Source organism: Neodiprion fabricii, chromosome 7 (assembly GCF_021155785.1).
Source record: "Neodiprion fabricii isolate iyNeoFabr1 chromosome 7, iyNeoFabr1.1, whole genome shotgun sequence".
In the NCBI taxonomy this organism is placed as follows: domain Eukaryota; kingdom Metazoa; phylum Arthropoda; class Insecta; order Hymenoptera; family Diprionidae; genus Neodiprion; species Neodiprion fabricii.
The window spans coordinates 24516864-24533916 of NC_060245.1; the positions used below are offsets into that span (position 1 = coordinate 24516864).

The 17053-nt window shown below is 44.8% G+C and overlaps 1 protein-coding gene across 1 annotated transcript; it reads left to right on the forward strand.

Annotated features, from left to right (window-relative positions):
* The first annotated feature begins 3728 nt into the window (after positions 1-3728).
* LOC124186871 (myosuppressin) lies at positions 3729-14855 on the forward strand. Its single transcript, XM_046578946.1, has 3 exons — positions 3729-3886; positions 13686-13888; positions 13974-14855. The coding sequence occupies exons 2-3, from the start codon at positions 13687-13689 to the stop codon at positions 14078-14080; spliced, it is 309 nt and encodes a 102-aa protein (XP_046434902.1). The 5' UTR covers positions 3729-3886; position 13686; the 3' UTR covers positions 14081-14855.
* Positions 14856-17053: the final 2198 nt, after the last annotated feature.

Genomic DNA, 17053 nt, shown 5'->3' on the forward strand with positions numbered 1-17053 from the left:
AAAACATTCTATTGACCTGTGTTTAATGATTATTTTTTAATAAAAGTGATTCAAATGCGAAACTGAAGTTTGTATGGTTGTTACTTACAATGAATGAGAGATAGGTAATTTTTCTGAAATTCCGAAACATCGTTCTTGTCGTTATAAAAAGGAACTTCATCTGATAAAACCATTTTTTCTTTCATTAGTTACGTGGAAGAGATGAAAATTTGGCATTCGCGTTGGCCGGTGTAATTGCTTCTTCGGCTTCCACGGGCTGCTGAAAAATATGGATGAGTATTGATAGCCACGTGATCGGCGGACGATGGCTTGATTAGTAGTGCGTTGTATATTTTGCAGCGGCTTAGAAGCTGAGGTCAAAGGTCGGTATATTTGCCTTAAAGTCATTCTCCAACCTAATGAAATGAAAATTAAAGCGGTAATACGGATTCGGTATACGCTACTAGTAAATAATGCGTATGCGATAAATTTTTCACCGTGTCAAACGTGGGGAATTTATAGGCATGCGTATAAGTCGATGATGCATTTGCATGCTTATATACTTTATTTTGCGCGTGAATGTCGAGCAACTATTCTAGGGCTACGGCGATGTTTCTAGACATTCGAAAGGTTTTGACGGGTCTCATGCATACCCAATGCGATTCCACTCAACACGTCTTATATACGTAGTCGTAGCGTGTCCAACTTCGCGTGCCTTTGCGGAACGACGCAACTATTTTTTTAACCGATCGAGAACAGTTTTCGCCTTTAAATTTTGTCCGAGACTCGTTCGAAATTCGATCATTGATTCGCTGAAAGAATTTCAATATTTATTTGTCATCGTTAATTGTATTCTCTGGATAATTATTTGTCAAAATTTTGAAACGGTTTGATTGGTCTTACGAGGCTGTGAGAATCACTTTTATTCAACGGTGCCGGAGTTGAAAGTACGAATGAAAATTTTCAGAAGTTAAAGAAATTATTTGCCGCTCGATGTGAAAAGAAAAATCTGGATGATGAATTCATCGACTTTGATCAAGTTAAATTTTCGGAGGCGGTAGTCGGTGATGGACGTGACGCGTGATTCCGGCACATCTAGCTTTCGCTTTTGATCGGGATTCAACCTGTTGAATTCCTAGGCCGAGTTCTTCGGGGTCAGGAGGGGAAGTCGAGGATAAAACCTAAGGACTGCAGGGCGGGACGAAAAGTGATACGGGAATGCGCGAGAAAATCGACTTCACGAATAAATTTACGACAGCTTACACGTATACCTACTGAAAATGCTCGCGTGTTAGATCATAAAATGCATTGAAAGAATTCAGAGTGTAATTTATTACATGATTTATCATGTAAAAATTGATGTGACGTATAAAGAAATCGCATAATAAATTACAAAAGCAGGACTCATCAGACATGCTAGATCAGAGTTCGCACAGTTCGCTATATGTATAGTTGATGACACGATTTTTCATCTAGTATATCCGATGATTCGTGCTTTTGTCATTAATTACGTGATTTCTTATATATTTTATGAAATTTACAAAATACCTCCTGTAATAATTTATACACGCTGAATTCTTTGAAAGCATTACGCGATTTCACACACGAACATTTTCGGTAGGGATGTGAAACGGGTTCCGCCTTCTTTCGCCAACTTTAGTTCCGGCTGTCATTATCTGAGGAATATTTTTACGTAGGTGCCTTCCGGTACCAACCTCGGCATGTCTGCCTCTCCACACCTACATACGCGATAGCGGATGGCGTAAAGTTTACAACTGTTTACCAACGTACTCGGCTTTAATTGATTCTTGACATGTTTGCGAGGCTCGTGCTGCTACCGCTTAATTCCGTATTATCTAAACGTCGCGTTATCTCCTGTTGATACACCGATTTTATTATCCGTTGTTCGATTTTTTTGTCTTTTTTTTTTCTCTCTCTCTCTCTCTTATCCGAACCTTATGCGAGATTTCACGTTCAACCTTTTCTCTCCACGTAAATTCGTTGGAAACGGCGTTCGTTTCGTTCTCCGTCGATCACTTATTTTCTCGTATTATTATTAGTCGTGCAACTTACATGTGGTAACGATAATTGACCGGTTGAACGACGCGTCGATTACCTCCGTCTGACAAATTGTCGGGTCCCCGATATATGAGGCGGGGAGAAAAGTTGCGGCGATGATTGGCAATAATCGGCGACGACACTCGGTTCGTCTCGGATCTCGCGTACACCCAGCAACGTCGAGGCAAAGTTACCCCCTCGGATTCAAGTTTATCCGTCGCAGGTTGAAGTTGACGCCTTTCGTAAAAGCTTCACGCTTGCAGCATCACGTACCCGGCCTCGTTGGTGGGGGTGTCTGACTCGATCCGCGTGCATGTTTAGGTGTACACAGGGTCACCCAAGTTCGCGTTCATTAATTAGGTGAGCGCAGATTTTGCAGCGGAGTTCGGAGACGGGATGGCGCCTCGAATGAAGGCCCGTTACTCATTACGTCGGAATTATTACCGAGCTTCGAATTTCAAATTCTGAGGCATGCGTGTCACCGCATGCGGGGAAAAAGGGACGTCCGGTCCGATTTATTTCCAACCAAATATAGACCAGCTTATTTCATCTCCACTCACAGCGTACGAACAACGCACTTTCGTGATTACTGCATACTAGCTGCCGTCGCGGGAGCAGAAATACCGCGTCAAAGGCCAGACGTGGGAGGTTGTTAATTACGTGGATTCGAAAAGGGCTTCTCCAAGGGTTCGATGCCGGCGAGCGAGGCGGCGAAGAGATTAGAAGGAAAAACGGAGAAATTGTTCGCCCGATGTATGGGTTTGCTCCTTGATTAACCGACGCTTACAGTCACGATTACAACGATCCCGGGAAAGTAACGATCAAACGTGCTGACCTGATCGCGATTATGGCCGGTCACAATATTTTTTATCCTTGGAGGGATATCACGTTCCCGATATTAGTGTAACAATAATCACCGCGTCAACAAATTCCAATCAATTATATGGTTTGCCGCGATGTCCGCCCTTCCTTGCTCCTCGAAGCACCTCGAAGCGTATCACGTATCTCATCCCAATCACGCCAATACCTACCCACTTTCCGCTAGTGACCCTGAAACGGGAGTTAAAAACGAGACGATTCCTTGAAAGTGAAGAGGGAAATACGGCGTTGCCGGATGCAGCGAGAGTGAAGGAGAGAAGAAGCGAGGAGATTCGGTGTATGGTTAAAATGAGAATGGCGATATTTCCCGAGGGTCGAGAAGCGGGAAGCGAAGCATCCGGGAATTATACAGCATATGGGTGTGTAAAGGAAGGACGAAGATGAAGATAAGAAGGACGGGATAAAAGAGAAGCAAAAAAGGTCCGAGTAATTCGGTCATTTTGAAGGTACGTCACGGGCTGACCGTAAAGATCTATTCAAGCCGGTTAAAGATATAACCCCGGCATGCGTAGGTACACCCGTAATGTAATGCATGTGAAACGCGAGGTCCGGCCGGTCGGCCGAATCTTATGAGTCGCTCAGCTGTCGCCGCCGTCATCTTAGGCGAGCAACCAGATAATATGAGCAGCGATATTATCGCGTCATCAAAATTCCAAAAGAAAAATTTGAATCGCCTTAGGGGAGTGGGAAGGGATTCGAGCGTCGCGACGCCCTCCGACGCCCCATGGCGCCCCATGGGCGCTGGACCGCGCATGCCGACCGTCCTCGACGTATTTAAAGGGGGTTCGCACGCGATTCACCATCACTGTACCTTCATCCGCTGACAAGGCGTTCTCTGTACCACCGCTCACTGTCTGTCTGTCCGTTACTCGGAGAGCTATCGAAGAACCGGAAGTCCCTGAAGCTTAAGTCCAGGAAATCAAGAGTTATCCGGAAATCATCGCGCTACGCTTATATATTTTAATATCAGGTTAGTCGTGCACCGTCAATTCCAAAATACACTCTTTCCAAGCGACTTTTTTCAAGTTTTGTACACATGGCGTTGAAGCTATTACATTGCGTTAGGCAAAGAATTTTTTAGTAAATTCAACGGCGACAATTCTGACTGGCGATTCAACCGTTTCATCGTCACGATGAAAGTATATCGCTGCGTTGGGGGATTAATCGAGGTTTCGAAGTACGACGAAGAAATCGCAGATTTGACTTGTTGCAGATTCTCGAGAAGGTTTTTGATCCCGGGGCGTAATAGAACTCTATCCGTCTATCTATTTATCTCTGCGTCTAGATTCATTAATTAGCTAAGCGGGTCTGCGTTTGCGACTCTATTAAAGGAATTCGATAAAAGAATCGCCTCCTTTTCTCCGCTTATTATACCGATTAGGCGAAAAGTCGTTTCAAAAGTTCAAAATCCGTAGTCGTAGACGCGCGCTGATAACGGACGGAACGCTGAAGAAAACGTGCGAAAGCCGAGGGTGAGTTATTGGTGTGTAATTTTCAATTATACCGGCTGAATGAACTTTTGCGAATTGGTTTCGTTGCGTCGTAATTGCTAGCGGAACGCGAACCGCTGTTGACCGGCTCATCTTGTACTTGGAATTCGGAAACAAAGAGTCAGCGTCGTTTCTCACCCATGGCGCATTGCCGAACCATCCCTCTGGCATTAATTGATTCGCGTTACGTAAACCCCTACGCGCAAGCAGTCCACCGATTCATTTCAATTTCATTTCAATGATCGTTCAAACACGCGCACATATATATATATATATATATATATTATTCCGATGCGATCACGATTTATCCTTCGTGGATTTCCAATCGCGAGGGACACTATAATCGATGATCCGATAGCAGGTGGCAGAAAGTGCAAGGCATAGACTTTTTCGCTTACTTCGTACGTTCACCGACTCGACCCGTGCTCTCCGATCTTCTTCTCGAATTACGCGTAGGCGATCGTAATCGCGAAACTGCGGATGAATTTCGCCTTGAAATCGTACCGACGACCGGCAAAAAAGGGAAACGCGGATCGTTCAAGTGGAGAGTGTCGACGTCTAGTCAGACGCGACGGCCGACCTAGGAGCAGCCCGTTCCCCTCGCTGAAACGTTTCCGCGCGAATTTATACTTGGAAAAATTTTTTACGTGATTGAGCGCAGAATGGAGATAAAAGGATTTAACGTTTCGAAAATCCAAATCTCGTAAGGTAAGACTGAAGTAATTTTGTATTTCATTTGCAAAAAAGTGCTAGGGTGATTTTGGGTAACGGTTCAGCAGCAGAGTTCTCGAAAAATACTCACCTGGCCATTATTTAACGTGTATACGGGGCATTCGACGTCAAATTAGCGGCCCGTGCACCTCACCTTTTTCGATTTTAATCTTTTTTTAGTATGAGATTCTTACCGACAGAGAAAGCTCTCGACATTTTTTTCAGATCTTCTTAGCCACTGGTATAATTTGAAAAAAAATAGAAAAACCAATTCCGAAAAGGCCTTTCGTAAAAATCTGAATACATTCGGACAAATTCTATGATTAGTATTGCGACCTTTAAGTACCGCGCGATATTGAGATCTCAAAAAAAAAAAAAACTTCAAGCCCGACGTGGACAAATTAAAAACTTGCAAAAAATTAGCAGATATCGATATCCGATTATCATGTGCTGATCAAAGATCGCATTTTAAATCGTGGAATCGGTGTGAATTTTGGCAGATTTTTAAAAACCGCGTCTCCGGAATTGGTTTCGCAATTTTTTATAAATTTCACCAGTTGCTGAAGAGAATCTGAAAAATTGCCTGGACCCTCTTCGGTTGGTAAGATCATCGTACTAAAAAATGATAAAAATCGAAAGAGGGGTGAGGTACATTATAGGCTTATAATTTGACGTGGAATGCCCCATAAATTATCCAAGAAGTTTTTAAACTCTTCTCTCAGCTTTGTTATAATTGTCGTACCATAGAGCTTCCTTTTACAAAAACATCAACTCATGAGTTTAGGTTTCACGCGGAGCCGAGAAAAGAAGAGGAGAAAAAAATTCGAATAAGGACCTGATCCAGTTTTGACTTTGTAATTTTTTTTCCTGGAAAAAATAACGCGCCATATCCTACGGAATACTACGGCAAGCTCGGCGAAAAAAGTTTCTGATGCATAAACATGCTGAAAACATTATTCTAATTCACGTAAAAATGCAGAGTTCGCGTGTTGTTTAACACGTTATTTTTTCTCTCTACAAAAATACGATTAGATCGAGGCAGGAGTAACACACCGGCGAGAAATCAAATAAACAGAGAAGCGAATTGGATAGCCTCATATATCGGTGTAACGCAAAAAACATGCCACTGCCTCGTGAAATTTAATTCCTGATTGGATTAAAGGCTAAAACTTTTTCGCGTCGGTCAGAACCGTAGAACTGAAATTGCGAACTTGAGCAGGGTAGAATTGACCAAGTATTTTTGCCAAAGAATTTGGAAAATTTTGCTGGAAGGAGATTCCGAATGTTGGCAAGTAATTCACGAATGACCGGAAAGCCTTCTCGCGTATTTAACAGCCTTTAACCTCGACGCGTCCCCTCGCTTTGTGCCGGGGAGAAGTTCGAACTTGAGAAATATCTCCGAAGAATTTTTCCTTTCCTCGTTTGATCTTACACCTAGAGTAGTGCCTAAAGCACATCGTGTATAAGATAAATATATTCAACGGCGAAAGAAGAAAGATCGTGTCTTTGCTGAAACATGGTACCTATCCTGAAAATTTGATGATCAGTTTTTCCGTTTCTTCGCTCTTTCGCTTCTTCGCGAAGTTTTTGAAATATTTATAGCCTAGCCGATGTTCGAAAAGGGTACGAAAAACAGAATGTATGCATGCTAATTCGGACGTGTGCGTTGTATCGTACATGCCACGTCGGTTGGCACATGAAAAAACGGGGCTCGATTCGTGGGAAATATAAATCCGCAGATTCGGGTCAACGATCGTCTTACTGTTAGACGTACCTCGAGTATTCCGAAACATGGCAGGACGTCGAAAGCCTCCGTAGCTAGTTCAACAAGCGCGACGATTCACAAGTTTGAGATGATCTTTGACGGGCCAAGCCATTCGGAATTCGCAAGGCCGTGGAATGAGAAAGGAAATCGACTCGGTTCGCGTGGAACGCGGAGGTGGAAGGTGAAGGCTCGAGTCGCGAGGGGGAAATCGTCATTCGATTCCGACGCGAAATTGGGAACACGTGTAACAAGAGGACGAAGACGAGGAATGTCAGGAGTCTGGTTGAGCCGGGCGAAACGCGTCCCTGCAATGCTTTCGGAGCTATTTGCGCCGCGTAAAAAGAAGCAGGGCGAAGAGATGATCAACGTGAGAATTCGCGTTAACCCCGGGCCTAATTCACCGGCCTTCCGGCCGCAGGCACGCTGCTTGTCGGTTAACGCAGGGTGGGAAATAATTAAAGGCGAAGGCTGCGAGAGCAGCGCGTAGGGCGAGAGGGATCCTCGGTTATCCCGAGTCTCTGACACTAATCAAAATGACACACTCGAGGAAAAAATATGGAACGACGCGCCGGCTCGTTGCCAGCACGATATACATGCCGGTCTAACGGACGTTAATTAACTTTATTTGCCTCATGGCCGTCCTATTGACCCAAGGATCAGTCGTCGGATCCTCGTCTTTTGCGACGTGTCGTCTTGTTATAACGGAAAGAAATTTGACGATTGGATGAAATTGCGATTCAGCCCTGATCGATCGCCGACTCTTGTTCGAAAGCAGGACCGTTGAGCCGGGCGCTAATCAACCCTGAGGGAAAAAATTTTCATCCAGAAAAATGAATACATTTTCGCGGGTCGTTTGGAGGTATTTCAATCCGCCGGAATCCGCACCCTCGTTACCGGAAAATTGGCGGCTTATACGCGGTGAAATCGGCGAGCGTCAACCTGCAGTCCCTTCGATCATTCGAAGTTTTGGGAAGCCAACCGAAAACGTGGAGGGAAGCTGGCACAATATTTTAGTTACTTGTATCTGAAATTCCCCGAGTTTTCCCGATCTGCAAACGACGATTCGCGACTTTCAAATTTCCGAAGAATCGCGCAACTTAGCGAGTTCTCTTCTTCGGCTTTGCGTCTCTTCTTGCAATTCGGTATCTGTCTTTACACTCGTCCCTTCTTGGCAGCGCTCAGACTTTCGGACAGCTGGGAGCGAACCGGGAGACGAAGAAAGTAATCCTGAAGAGCCGGGAGTCGGTTTCCCTTTATTAGATCCTAGACGGGTTCTCGGCTAGCTGGTCGTAGCTCGCAGCGGCAGTGCGATGCAGTAACTTGAGCGAAAAAGAAGAATGAGGGAGTGGAATTTATTTGATTCCGCGTCAACGTGGACGTCGAGCAAGGTGCTCTGAAGAATTTTCCCCTTTTCGGTACAGCTTGTACAGTGAGCTTGAAACACGCGGATAGCCGGCTGTAGGCTCACTCGCAGAATATTCGATTATACAAATTCACACGATGAGAAATATGCGAATTAATCCTTTGATCATAAAACGTAATACACTCGTTCGCAATACCGCAGAGCATAAGCTCAAACTTCTTCGCTTCGGGGAAAAACGTCGCGAATATTGTCTCTTCCGTTCGGCCCGACCAAGACCGGGATCAACGCTCGTACCTGCAATAAAGTTGATAAAACCTCGTGGACGGTGGTTCGTTCGAGATTAAAAAGTGCCTTCACAAAGATTTCCCAGCGTGTGTAATCGGGTAATAATTAAAATCTCGCAGTAACGGGGGGGAGGGGTTAAAAAGTCTTTGTTCGAACCCGGAGAACGCCGCGTGGACAACGCGTCTCTTGCCGATCCTCGGTAACGGCGCCTTCGTCGAGCTCGAAAGCTCTCGAGCGCCGGTACCTACGTTAATTTCATATTTATTAAACGGGGAAATCTGGATCGACGGGGAGTCACAGTGGCTGCGGTAAGTCGGCTTGCGGAGGGATGCGCAGATATTTCTGCCCGCCTTAGGAGCTTAACGACGCAATTTCTGAAGCTTAATTGTTCCACCTTCACCGACGATCGCAGTCGATGTATTCTTCAAGATGAGAAAGCGCGGAACGACGCCGACGGCCACCGGATTTCCCTCGACGGCAAACCCGCACTTATCAGCTCGGATGCCGGTTTTCTCTCCCGGCGGATGCAGAGAAGCAACGTAGGATGAATTCACTTTGTTCCGCAAGGCGGCCGTGAAATTTACCTCAAATTTCATTCACACCCAACACTTCGTCGCATGGAAATACGGTTTTTTGCCTTTCCTCTGCTGCGAGCGTGCCGAAAAATCTTCGATGGATTACGGACCGTCATTATTCCTACCCGTTGGTCCGTGATCGTTACACACGTCGCAGAACCGTTTATCAAAGTTGCGAAAATATTCACTTGTGTCTATGTCGGAATCGTTTGTTCACCGAGACGACGATTCGTGGCCGCTGTACGGCGGTGAACGAAGGAATAAAAAATGCACCGTTTCTTTTTTTTTTCTAATGGAAGCGAAGATCATAAAATAATAATATTTGAGCAAGTTATTAGGCATTTTTGAATATTTGTTGATATTTATTTCGTGTATTATACTCAAATGTATACCTCATAACTTCCCTAAGCATTATTATCTTATTACATTTTCTACGATCCAAAAAAAAAAAAGTAGTCAAAAAGGCGCTTTTTTTTTCTTTTTTACAGCGGTGTTACTCCTCGATAATTCAGTCAGGAGTCGTGTGTAAATCCAATGAGTGTGTTGACCTTGTGATTAGTTTCTCTCGCGGTAATTACGGAAGCGACTTCGTCCTTTGAGTAAGGCAGTTAGTCAAATTTTGATCGTGATTGTATGTATAAAGGGCTCCGGTTTTCGTGACGAGGAATATATTCCCCAAGACGTTGCAAAGAGGCTTTACCGGTGGGCTTTAATTTTTGACACACTCAAAAACTTGGCCGGCTAATTTCAAACCAAATTTCATAACTATGATAATTACGCAACATGCGTGTAGTTCCGACTTCGCTCAGGATGAGGGAGGCATCGAATAGAGAGAACTGCTTTACGACGTCTCGCACGTCCTCGTCGCTTTGACTTTGTTTTTAAACACCATTCAAGCACGCGATAGTTTCTGAAACAAGGAGAACGCGCTAGCGGGTGCAAATTGAGACCAGGAAGAAAACGGAAATTGCCACTTTCATATTCAGACGGTGTTGCCTGTAGTAACGTTCGTCTTCGCCTCCTCTCCTTCTATCTTCGATAAATTTTCCCATCCGCGACCCCATACGCACACGTTTTTCCAGGTAGTTGTAGACAACATTTTTCGCTTACAAAGCTCGCTTCATGGGTCGAAACGATCAACTCTTAACAAAAATATCGCGTTCATGGGATATCCGGCGACATATGTCTTGGAATATCCGATCGCGCAAGGGTGGAATATTTTTACACTAGGGTCGCAGGCGCGGCGTGAAATATCGCCGATCAAATAAACTTCTATACCAGTCGTTTTTGTCATTATTTTTATTATTGCTGTTCGAATTTTACCGGGTAGAAATGCCTACAGATAAAGGGACTCGCACGCGGTGATTCCCACAGTTTCGCAACGCTGTATTCTACGCTCGGTTGAATATCGGGGCAGGTAGATATGTAGAAATATCGAATAGCTTTTCATCTGCGGGGAGGGGGGTTAGGAAAACAAAAGGTAAATGTTATCGTATTCCTGTTTCCGCGCGGCCGGGGAACAAGATATTCGATATATCGCGTCCACCGTCATCCCAGCATCGATCGCTTACTCACGTTATTCGAATTTGCAAGTTTCTTTCCTCTCCCCCTCTCATATCCATTTCACCCCTATTTACCATACTTTTATTTTACATGCACACGCGTTCCGATCAGTTTACTTTTATATATTCCTATATTGTCCCTATTCAGCTTGAAATTCTGCGTGTAAATCATTTTCTGTAAACTTGGTTTCGAGTTTCGATTCGGCATTCCGTTGGAGCAAAGCATATTTTTCATTCCATGGTCTGCCGGGAAGATTGCGTGTTACAAAAACGTCGATTGATATGGCTCGCGTTTTATCAACGCTTAACGACGCAATTAACGATCGAAGTACAATTAGCCCTCAATTAGGAGATAAAGGGGCTTATGGTAAGCCAGAAAGGAGAGAAATAATTTAAGCCTGCGGAAGGGGACTGCAGAGGCCAATTAGGAAATCCTGTGATACATATCGGAAAATCCCATTTTTCCCGGCTCACCCACGAAAATTCACGCCGGGAGGGAATTCCGCGTTTCTGTCCGCAGACGAGCAACAGGTTGGTTTATTCGTGCCGAGGCTTAGGTCCTCGTGTCTCACCGTCACCGAGGAGTTGAATGATTAGCCGTCTGCATCTGGATTCGCGACGTGGAAGTCGCTCGAAAATAAAGTCGTTTAATCTGGAAAGGTTATTTAGCAACGGAGCAAACAACAGACTAAGAATCGACTGATTGTGGGGGGACACTGAGAGAATGTAGCCCCAATTAGATAGCGACTGCGGTTTGCCAACGCGCTTATTTGACAAGTTGGTGGTGGTTCTAAATATTAAAAATAAAAACATATTGTGTAAGTGAAAGTGTCCAATATGTTTATACTTTCAATTCGAATTGTAGGATATGAATCTGTCTGCGTTACGTTGCTGGGTAATTATTATTACATGTTTCTAGGAAAATTGTCCACGTTGTGAAGTCAAAAAATGAAACATGTTACGTACTCCAGTATTTGTTGAGTTTCAATACCGTCAAACATTACTCTCGAAAATGAGAAATATGAAGAATTCTTTTGGTGCCATCTAAATAAGAAATTTAAAGAATCGTTTTGCCGCCATTCAGAGAAATATTTGTCCGATAGCTCGGCAAAGCTGATTCGATGAACTCTTCATAATTTAATTGCAATTTCAAAATTTTCACCCCGTATGGCTGAGAGTACATAATTTAAACGCTTATATATCTGGAAACCGGGGATGAAAATAATTGAATTATCCGGGACTAGCTATTCGTACAAATATTTGAACGGATTGGTTTTCCTTTTTTCCCAAATCTGCGGAGTCGCGGATCGGGATCACGTATGTGCCAATGTTACGCACTTATATGTGCAAATACAGGCTTTTACACGCGACACGCCAACAAATTTCGCCCGACGAGGCGTCCGTCGCATAAAAACGGACTCGCTGAGGTAATTAAATTCCTGACATCGCCCGGGATAGTCGAGCCGTGAGCTTAAAGAAGATTAGACTTTTGTGTACAAGCCTGCATTTCCGAGGGCTGCTCGCCTGCAGAGACGGGAAAATCCCTACGCTGACTCCGGGCCGCCGATTCGCACGATTGAGCACGCCCAGTTTTGTTACGCTCTTTAAATTCCACTTTCTCTCGTGCCTTCCGCTCGGATAGCGTCTTATTATCACATATCTCATACAGCTATTATAGCGGGTCTAGAGAGACGCGAAGGTCAGATATATTACCAAGCGATCGTAGGTACGTACCTACGTTTTACCTACTCGATTACATTCGCGTTGCGCGGAAACTTGTATTATATACATCGGGGTGAGCCGTACCTTCGTGATATTCTTTATTAAATTGAGAAATAGTAACCAATAGAGGAAATCTTACGACGGCAATATCTTCGACTGCTATCCCGACTCCGTTGTCGCGAGACGAAGCAGCGTTTAAATATCGCAGACTTGGAAGCGTTTGAAGTACGAGGTGAGAGAAGACGCGGAACGATGTTCACTGCAATTTTCGTTCCCGGGTGAAAAGTTGCCTTAAGCGGATATTGCATAACAGCGTTTACGGGACACAAGGTAGACTTCTACGTAGCTTTTGAATTACTTGACGTCATTCGTTTCGTTGAATCCAGTCGGAAGCCTAGCCGTGCGAAAAACCGGGCCGTTGGATTAATGTCGTTGATTTACCGAATGTCGCCAGATGACGACCACCTGTTGACGTCGCCCCGTCGATCAATAAAGTTATAAACGATCCGCGGAGAAAGTTTCGCGACAACAAGGCGACGGTTGTATCGGACGAAAAGAGGGCAGCGATCAACCTTCATCCCCTTGTTTCAACCCTCCCGCGAAAGTGCTCGGAAAATTATAAAGGCTTGCGAATTGTCACGCGGATTCAATTACACCCGGCATTCGGAAACGAGGAACGGGGTTGAAATTCCGAATTTAGAAAGTTTCGAAAGCGCCGAATATCGAAAGGACGAAATCCCGAAAGGGCGTAACTCCGACAAGTCAAAGTTTCGAAAGTGCGAAAACGAGAAAATGTGAAAATTTTATCTAAATTCTGAGTGCTCGAAGATTTTCAGTTCCGTGAATTTCTGGCTTCATCAAAATTTTACCACTTTAATCTTTCTTTGTTTTGAATTTTAGATATTTTTACGTTGAAAATCCAGGTCATTCGGATTTTTGACACCCACTTGTTGATCAAGCTACGCTGTGCGAGTATATTTTGACTTTTGGACTTTTACTCTATGAAAGCCTTGATTTTCGAAACTTTGACCTGTCGTAACTTGAATTTTCGTAATCCTGCATCTCGGAACTTTGAGCCGTCGGGTTTCCGACCATTCGAAACTTTGTTGTTTCTTCAAAGTTTGATTTCTTTACTTCAAGTTTCGCGACCAAACAATTCGGAATCAAGCGCTTTCGGACCTTGTCAAATTCGAAACTTCAACCTTCAACTTCAACAAGAAGCAAAAAATCTAAACATCCACCCAGCCCAGCCTGACCTTTCTTCTTCGACATTCGTCGAATGTCCCCCTCCCGCAGGATGAGGTGCAACACAGGAATACTCGCCCTGGTCTGCCTGACTTCGGCCGCCCTGATGTCCGGCGAGGCTGCCGCCCTTCCCCCGGCGCAGTGTAGTCCCGGTTTCCTCGACGAGGTCCCACCGAGGATTCGCAAGGTCTGCGCGGCCCTCTCGACCATCTACGAGCTCGGCTCCGCCATGGAAACCTACCTCGACGAAAAAAGTGAGTCTCGACGTTTCGCCTCCGTCGACATAACGGTCGCTCGGACGATCGAGAGTCCTTTATAAAAATGTTGATACTTTTTCAGCGTACAACTCTGGCCCGGTTATCCACGGAAACGTCCCCCTGCCTGACAGCGGAGTGAAACGTCAGGACGTCGACCACGTCTTCCTGCGTTTCGGGAGGCGACGCTAGGCGTCGGGAAGCCGCTGACCGCGCTTATTCCTAAGACGGAAGACGACGCCCGCAGCAAATCTCCCGACCCTCTATTACCGGCAGAAAATTTTTCAAACAAATTTCAACAAGTCACAATTATTGTTCACGTCGTAATTTCTTTGTCACGACGCGTTTCAATGTCGAGAATATAACACTACTTAGCTTTTACGTCCAACAACACCACCCAGCATCACAACACCGATCGTTCAATGAACGCGCGAAGAGAGAAATAACGTCAATTATCAAAATCTAAGGTTGAAGGTTGAAGCAACGCGATATAGGAGCAAAAGTTCGTTGACGAATCTTTCATCAGGTCCTAAAATCATCTTTTCCTGTGTACTTATCTCTGGAACATCCGCTGTATGCATTTTTTACGGCAGCACAAAATATAAGATAATTCTTCAACTGGCACGGCAAAAGCTGACGTGCCTCGTTACGTATTTGCGTTTGCTCTTGAACATTCGCGTCGTGACGATCCTAGTCAGTATTTACATTTAATTACACTCGCTGAACGAGCTAATAAACCTGTCAAATACCTACGTAACATCGTATCGTATTCGAAAGTTCGTATTGTTATCTGCACCAACCACCTCGACACACGTACGTTATCTATTTTACATATACAATTAACAAATCAACCGCAGTATTATTATACATTATACAAATAAATATATTATATACATACATATATATATAGACACATATATATATGTATTAAAGCTATTTGACGTTTAAATAAAAACCAGAATCAATCTAATCAGATATCTTTCAACCATTTTATCTTAACAAGTAAATCGTACTCGTTGTATTAATTTGTCACCTGCCTTGCCTGCCTTCCATGTTACCAAAATAAAGAAAATCAGGGTAAGCCGGCGGCGGTGCGGAGTCACGTCGAATCGCTCGATGAGCGAAGCGAAAAAATATTCGAGAAACATATCGTTGATATGTATTAATTTTTTTTTTTTTTCTAAACGTCCGTCAATCCGCATCAAACTCAAAGTGTCACGAGAACCTGTAATCAAAGCGGACGGATAACTTATCTCTGCATCCGCTTAGCGCGAAGAGAGATCGTGACGACGGATTGGGAAGTTGATCACTGAACGAAGATTAGAGGTTATTGGTAAGAGCGAGGAGTCGAAAAAGGCGAAAAAACACGAATCGCACCATCTGGAGTGCAACGGATCGTTTGGCACGCCAAGCCTAACACGGATTCCGTTCATTACATCATCATCGTCCAGCAGCGGTTTGAAGCAGAACGCAAGCATTGTCTTTAAATTTAGAAATCGGGCAGCATTAAGTGCACATTCTCACGTGCCACTCGACGCTTCGCTTATTTTCAATATCACTCGCATCTGTTACCTCGGGGTTTGATCTACCAGGTATCGGTATCGATTATCGAGCACCATCCCGTACACGTGATACGATGTAACATTTAAGTTCACACGTGAGAATCACGCTCCCCTTTATTTATGGAAGATAATCAAGCATGTGGTACAGCACGTGCACTCAGACTCGCGGCACGACATCGATGCAGTATTTTCCCGTGTCCGAACGTGGCCCCTTCGATTTCCCGGAAGGCAGATAAAGAGTTGATCCGATGAATAGCTGAATCCTCTCGCACAATAATCATAATGGTAAACAGACCGCTATGGCTTCAGAAGATTCCCGACGTTGATTTCGGAGGAGAACGGGGAAAATTAGAATTACGTATAACCGAGTATTATATGCACGAACAGCGAGCGCGCAAGTTTCATCTGGCGGCTGTTATTCCGGCATCATTTTTTGCTCGTCGTGAAAATTCCAGCGAGATAACTAAACAATGGGTAATTGGATTACGAGGATGAATTATTAATTGGATTCAATTACGGGGAAACAAATGCATCGAGCCGGTACAGCGGTGCGGGGATGTTAATTTTTCACTCGTATCCGAGTGCCATGTTTGTACAGGTCAACGACGGTGGGAGGGGGTAAGGTTGGAATGCATGAAAATCAAGCAAGAAGCGGTCCGTACGCGAAGTGTACCCTACACAGTTTGTTACGGGAAATTCTCACAACGCTGCAAAGTCTGGTATTTTTTTATTTGTATTTATTTTTTTTTCTCTACATATTTATTCAACAAGACATTTTTTCCACCCCGGAATCGAGGGGTGGGAACGAACCCTTTGTCATTCCCGGCGCGCAAGAGTTGCGATCGAGTTGGTATCGTGAGCCGCTTAATAAGCCAGGAACGTCAAAGGATCGCGCACGTCGCTTGCATACCGCGACGAGCGCGCGAAGGAGAATAATTACAACGAAACCAGAGAAAACTTGGATATTCGTATCGAGTTATTTATCTCTGCCGAAGAAGTTTTACTCTTGCAGGCGGTTCAGGCGGACAGCCCTCGTTTTTCAACGAGTTTTTAAAAAGACGAGAGAACGAGAACTCCCATTTCGCGGCGGAGGGATCGGCGACGTTGCAGCTCGTTCGTCGGTCCGTCTCGGAATGAAGAAAGTCGGAATAATTGAGTGAGCTACCCCGACTGCAGAGGGAGCAGCGAGACTCGAATTAAGGGTGAAGGCAATAAAAAACGTCTTCCGGATCAGAGGCTAGAGTGAATTAGGCGGGCGGTGCGTCGGCGGTGTACGCGAGGGCTGATCGGCGACGTTGACGTGGGTGTGGAAAACGCTGCGCTCGACTCGGTGGCACCCGGGAACGACGAAACGAATGACAATGAGACGCAGCGCGAGCAGGTATCCCGATTGGCATGCAGGAACGCACGCACAGGAGGAGAACAAATATTCTGGCAGTAATTGCCACGAGGGTACCGAGGCATTAATCTTACCTCCTGGTTCAGCACGATCGCGCCGACCCGCCATCGGGGACGCTCTATTAATTACCGGCTGACTTCGTTTCGGTTTCGGATCATCCGGTGCAGCGCAATCGAGCATTTCCACGATGCGAAGGGTTTCTAA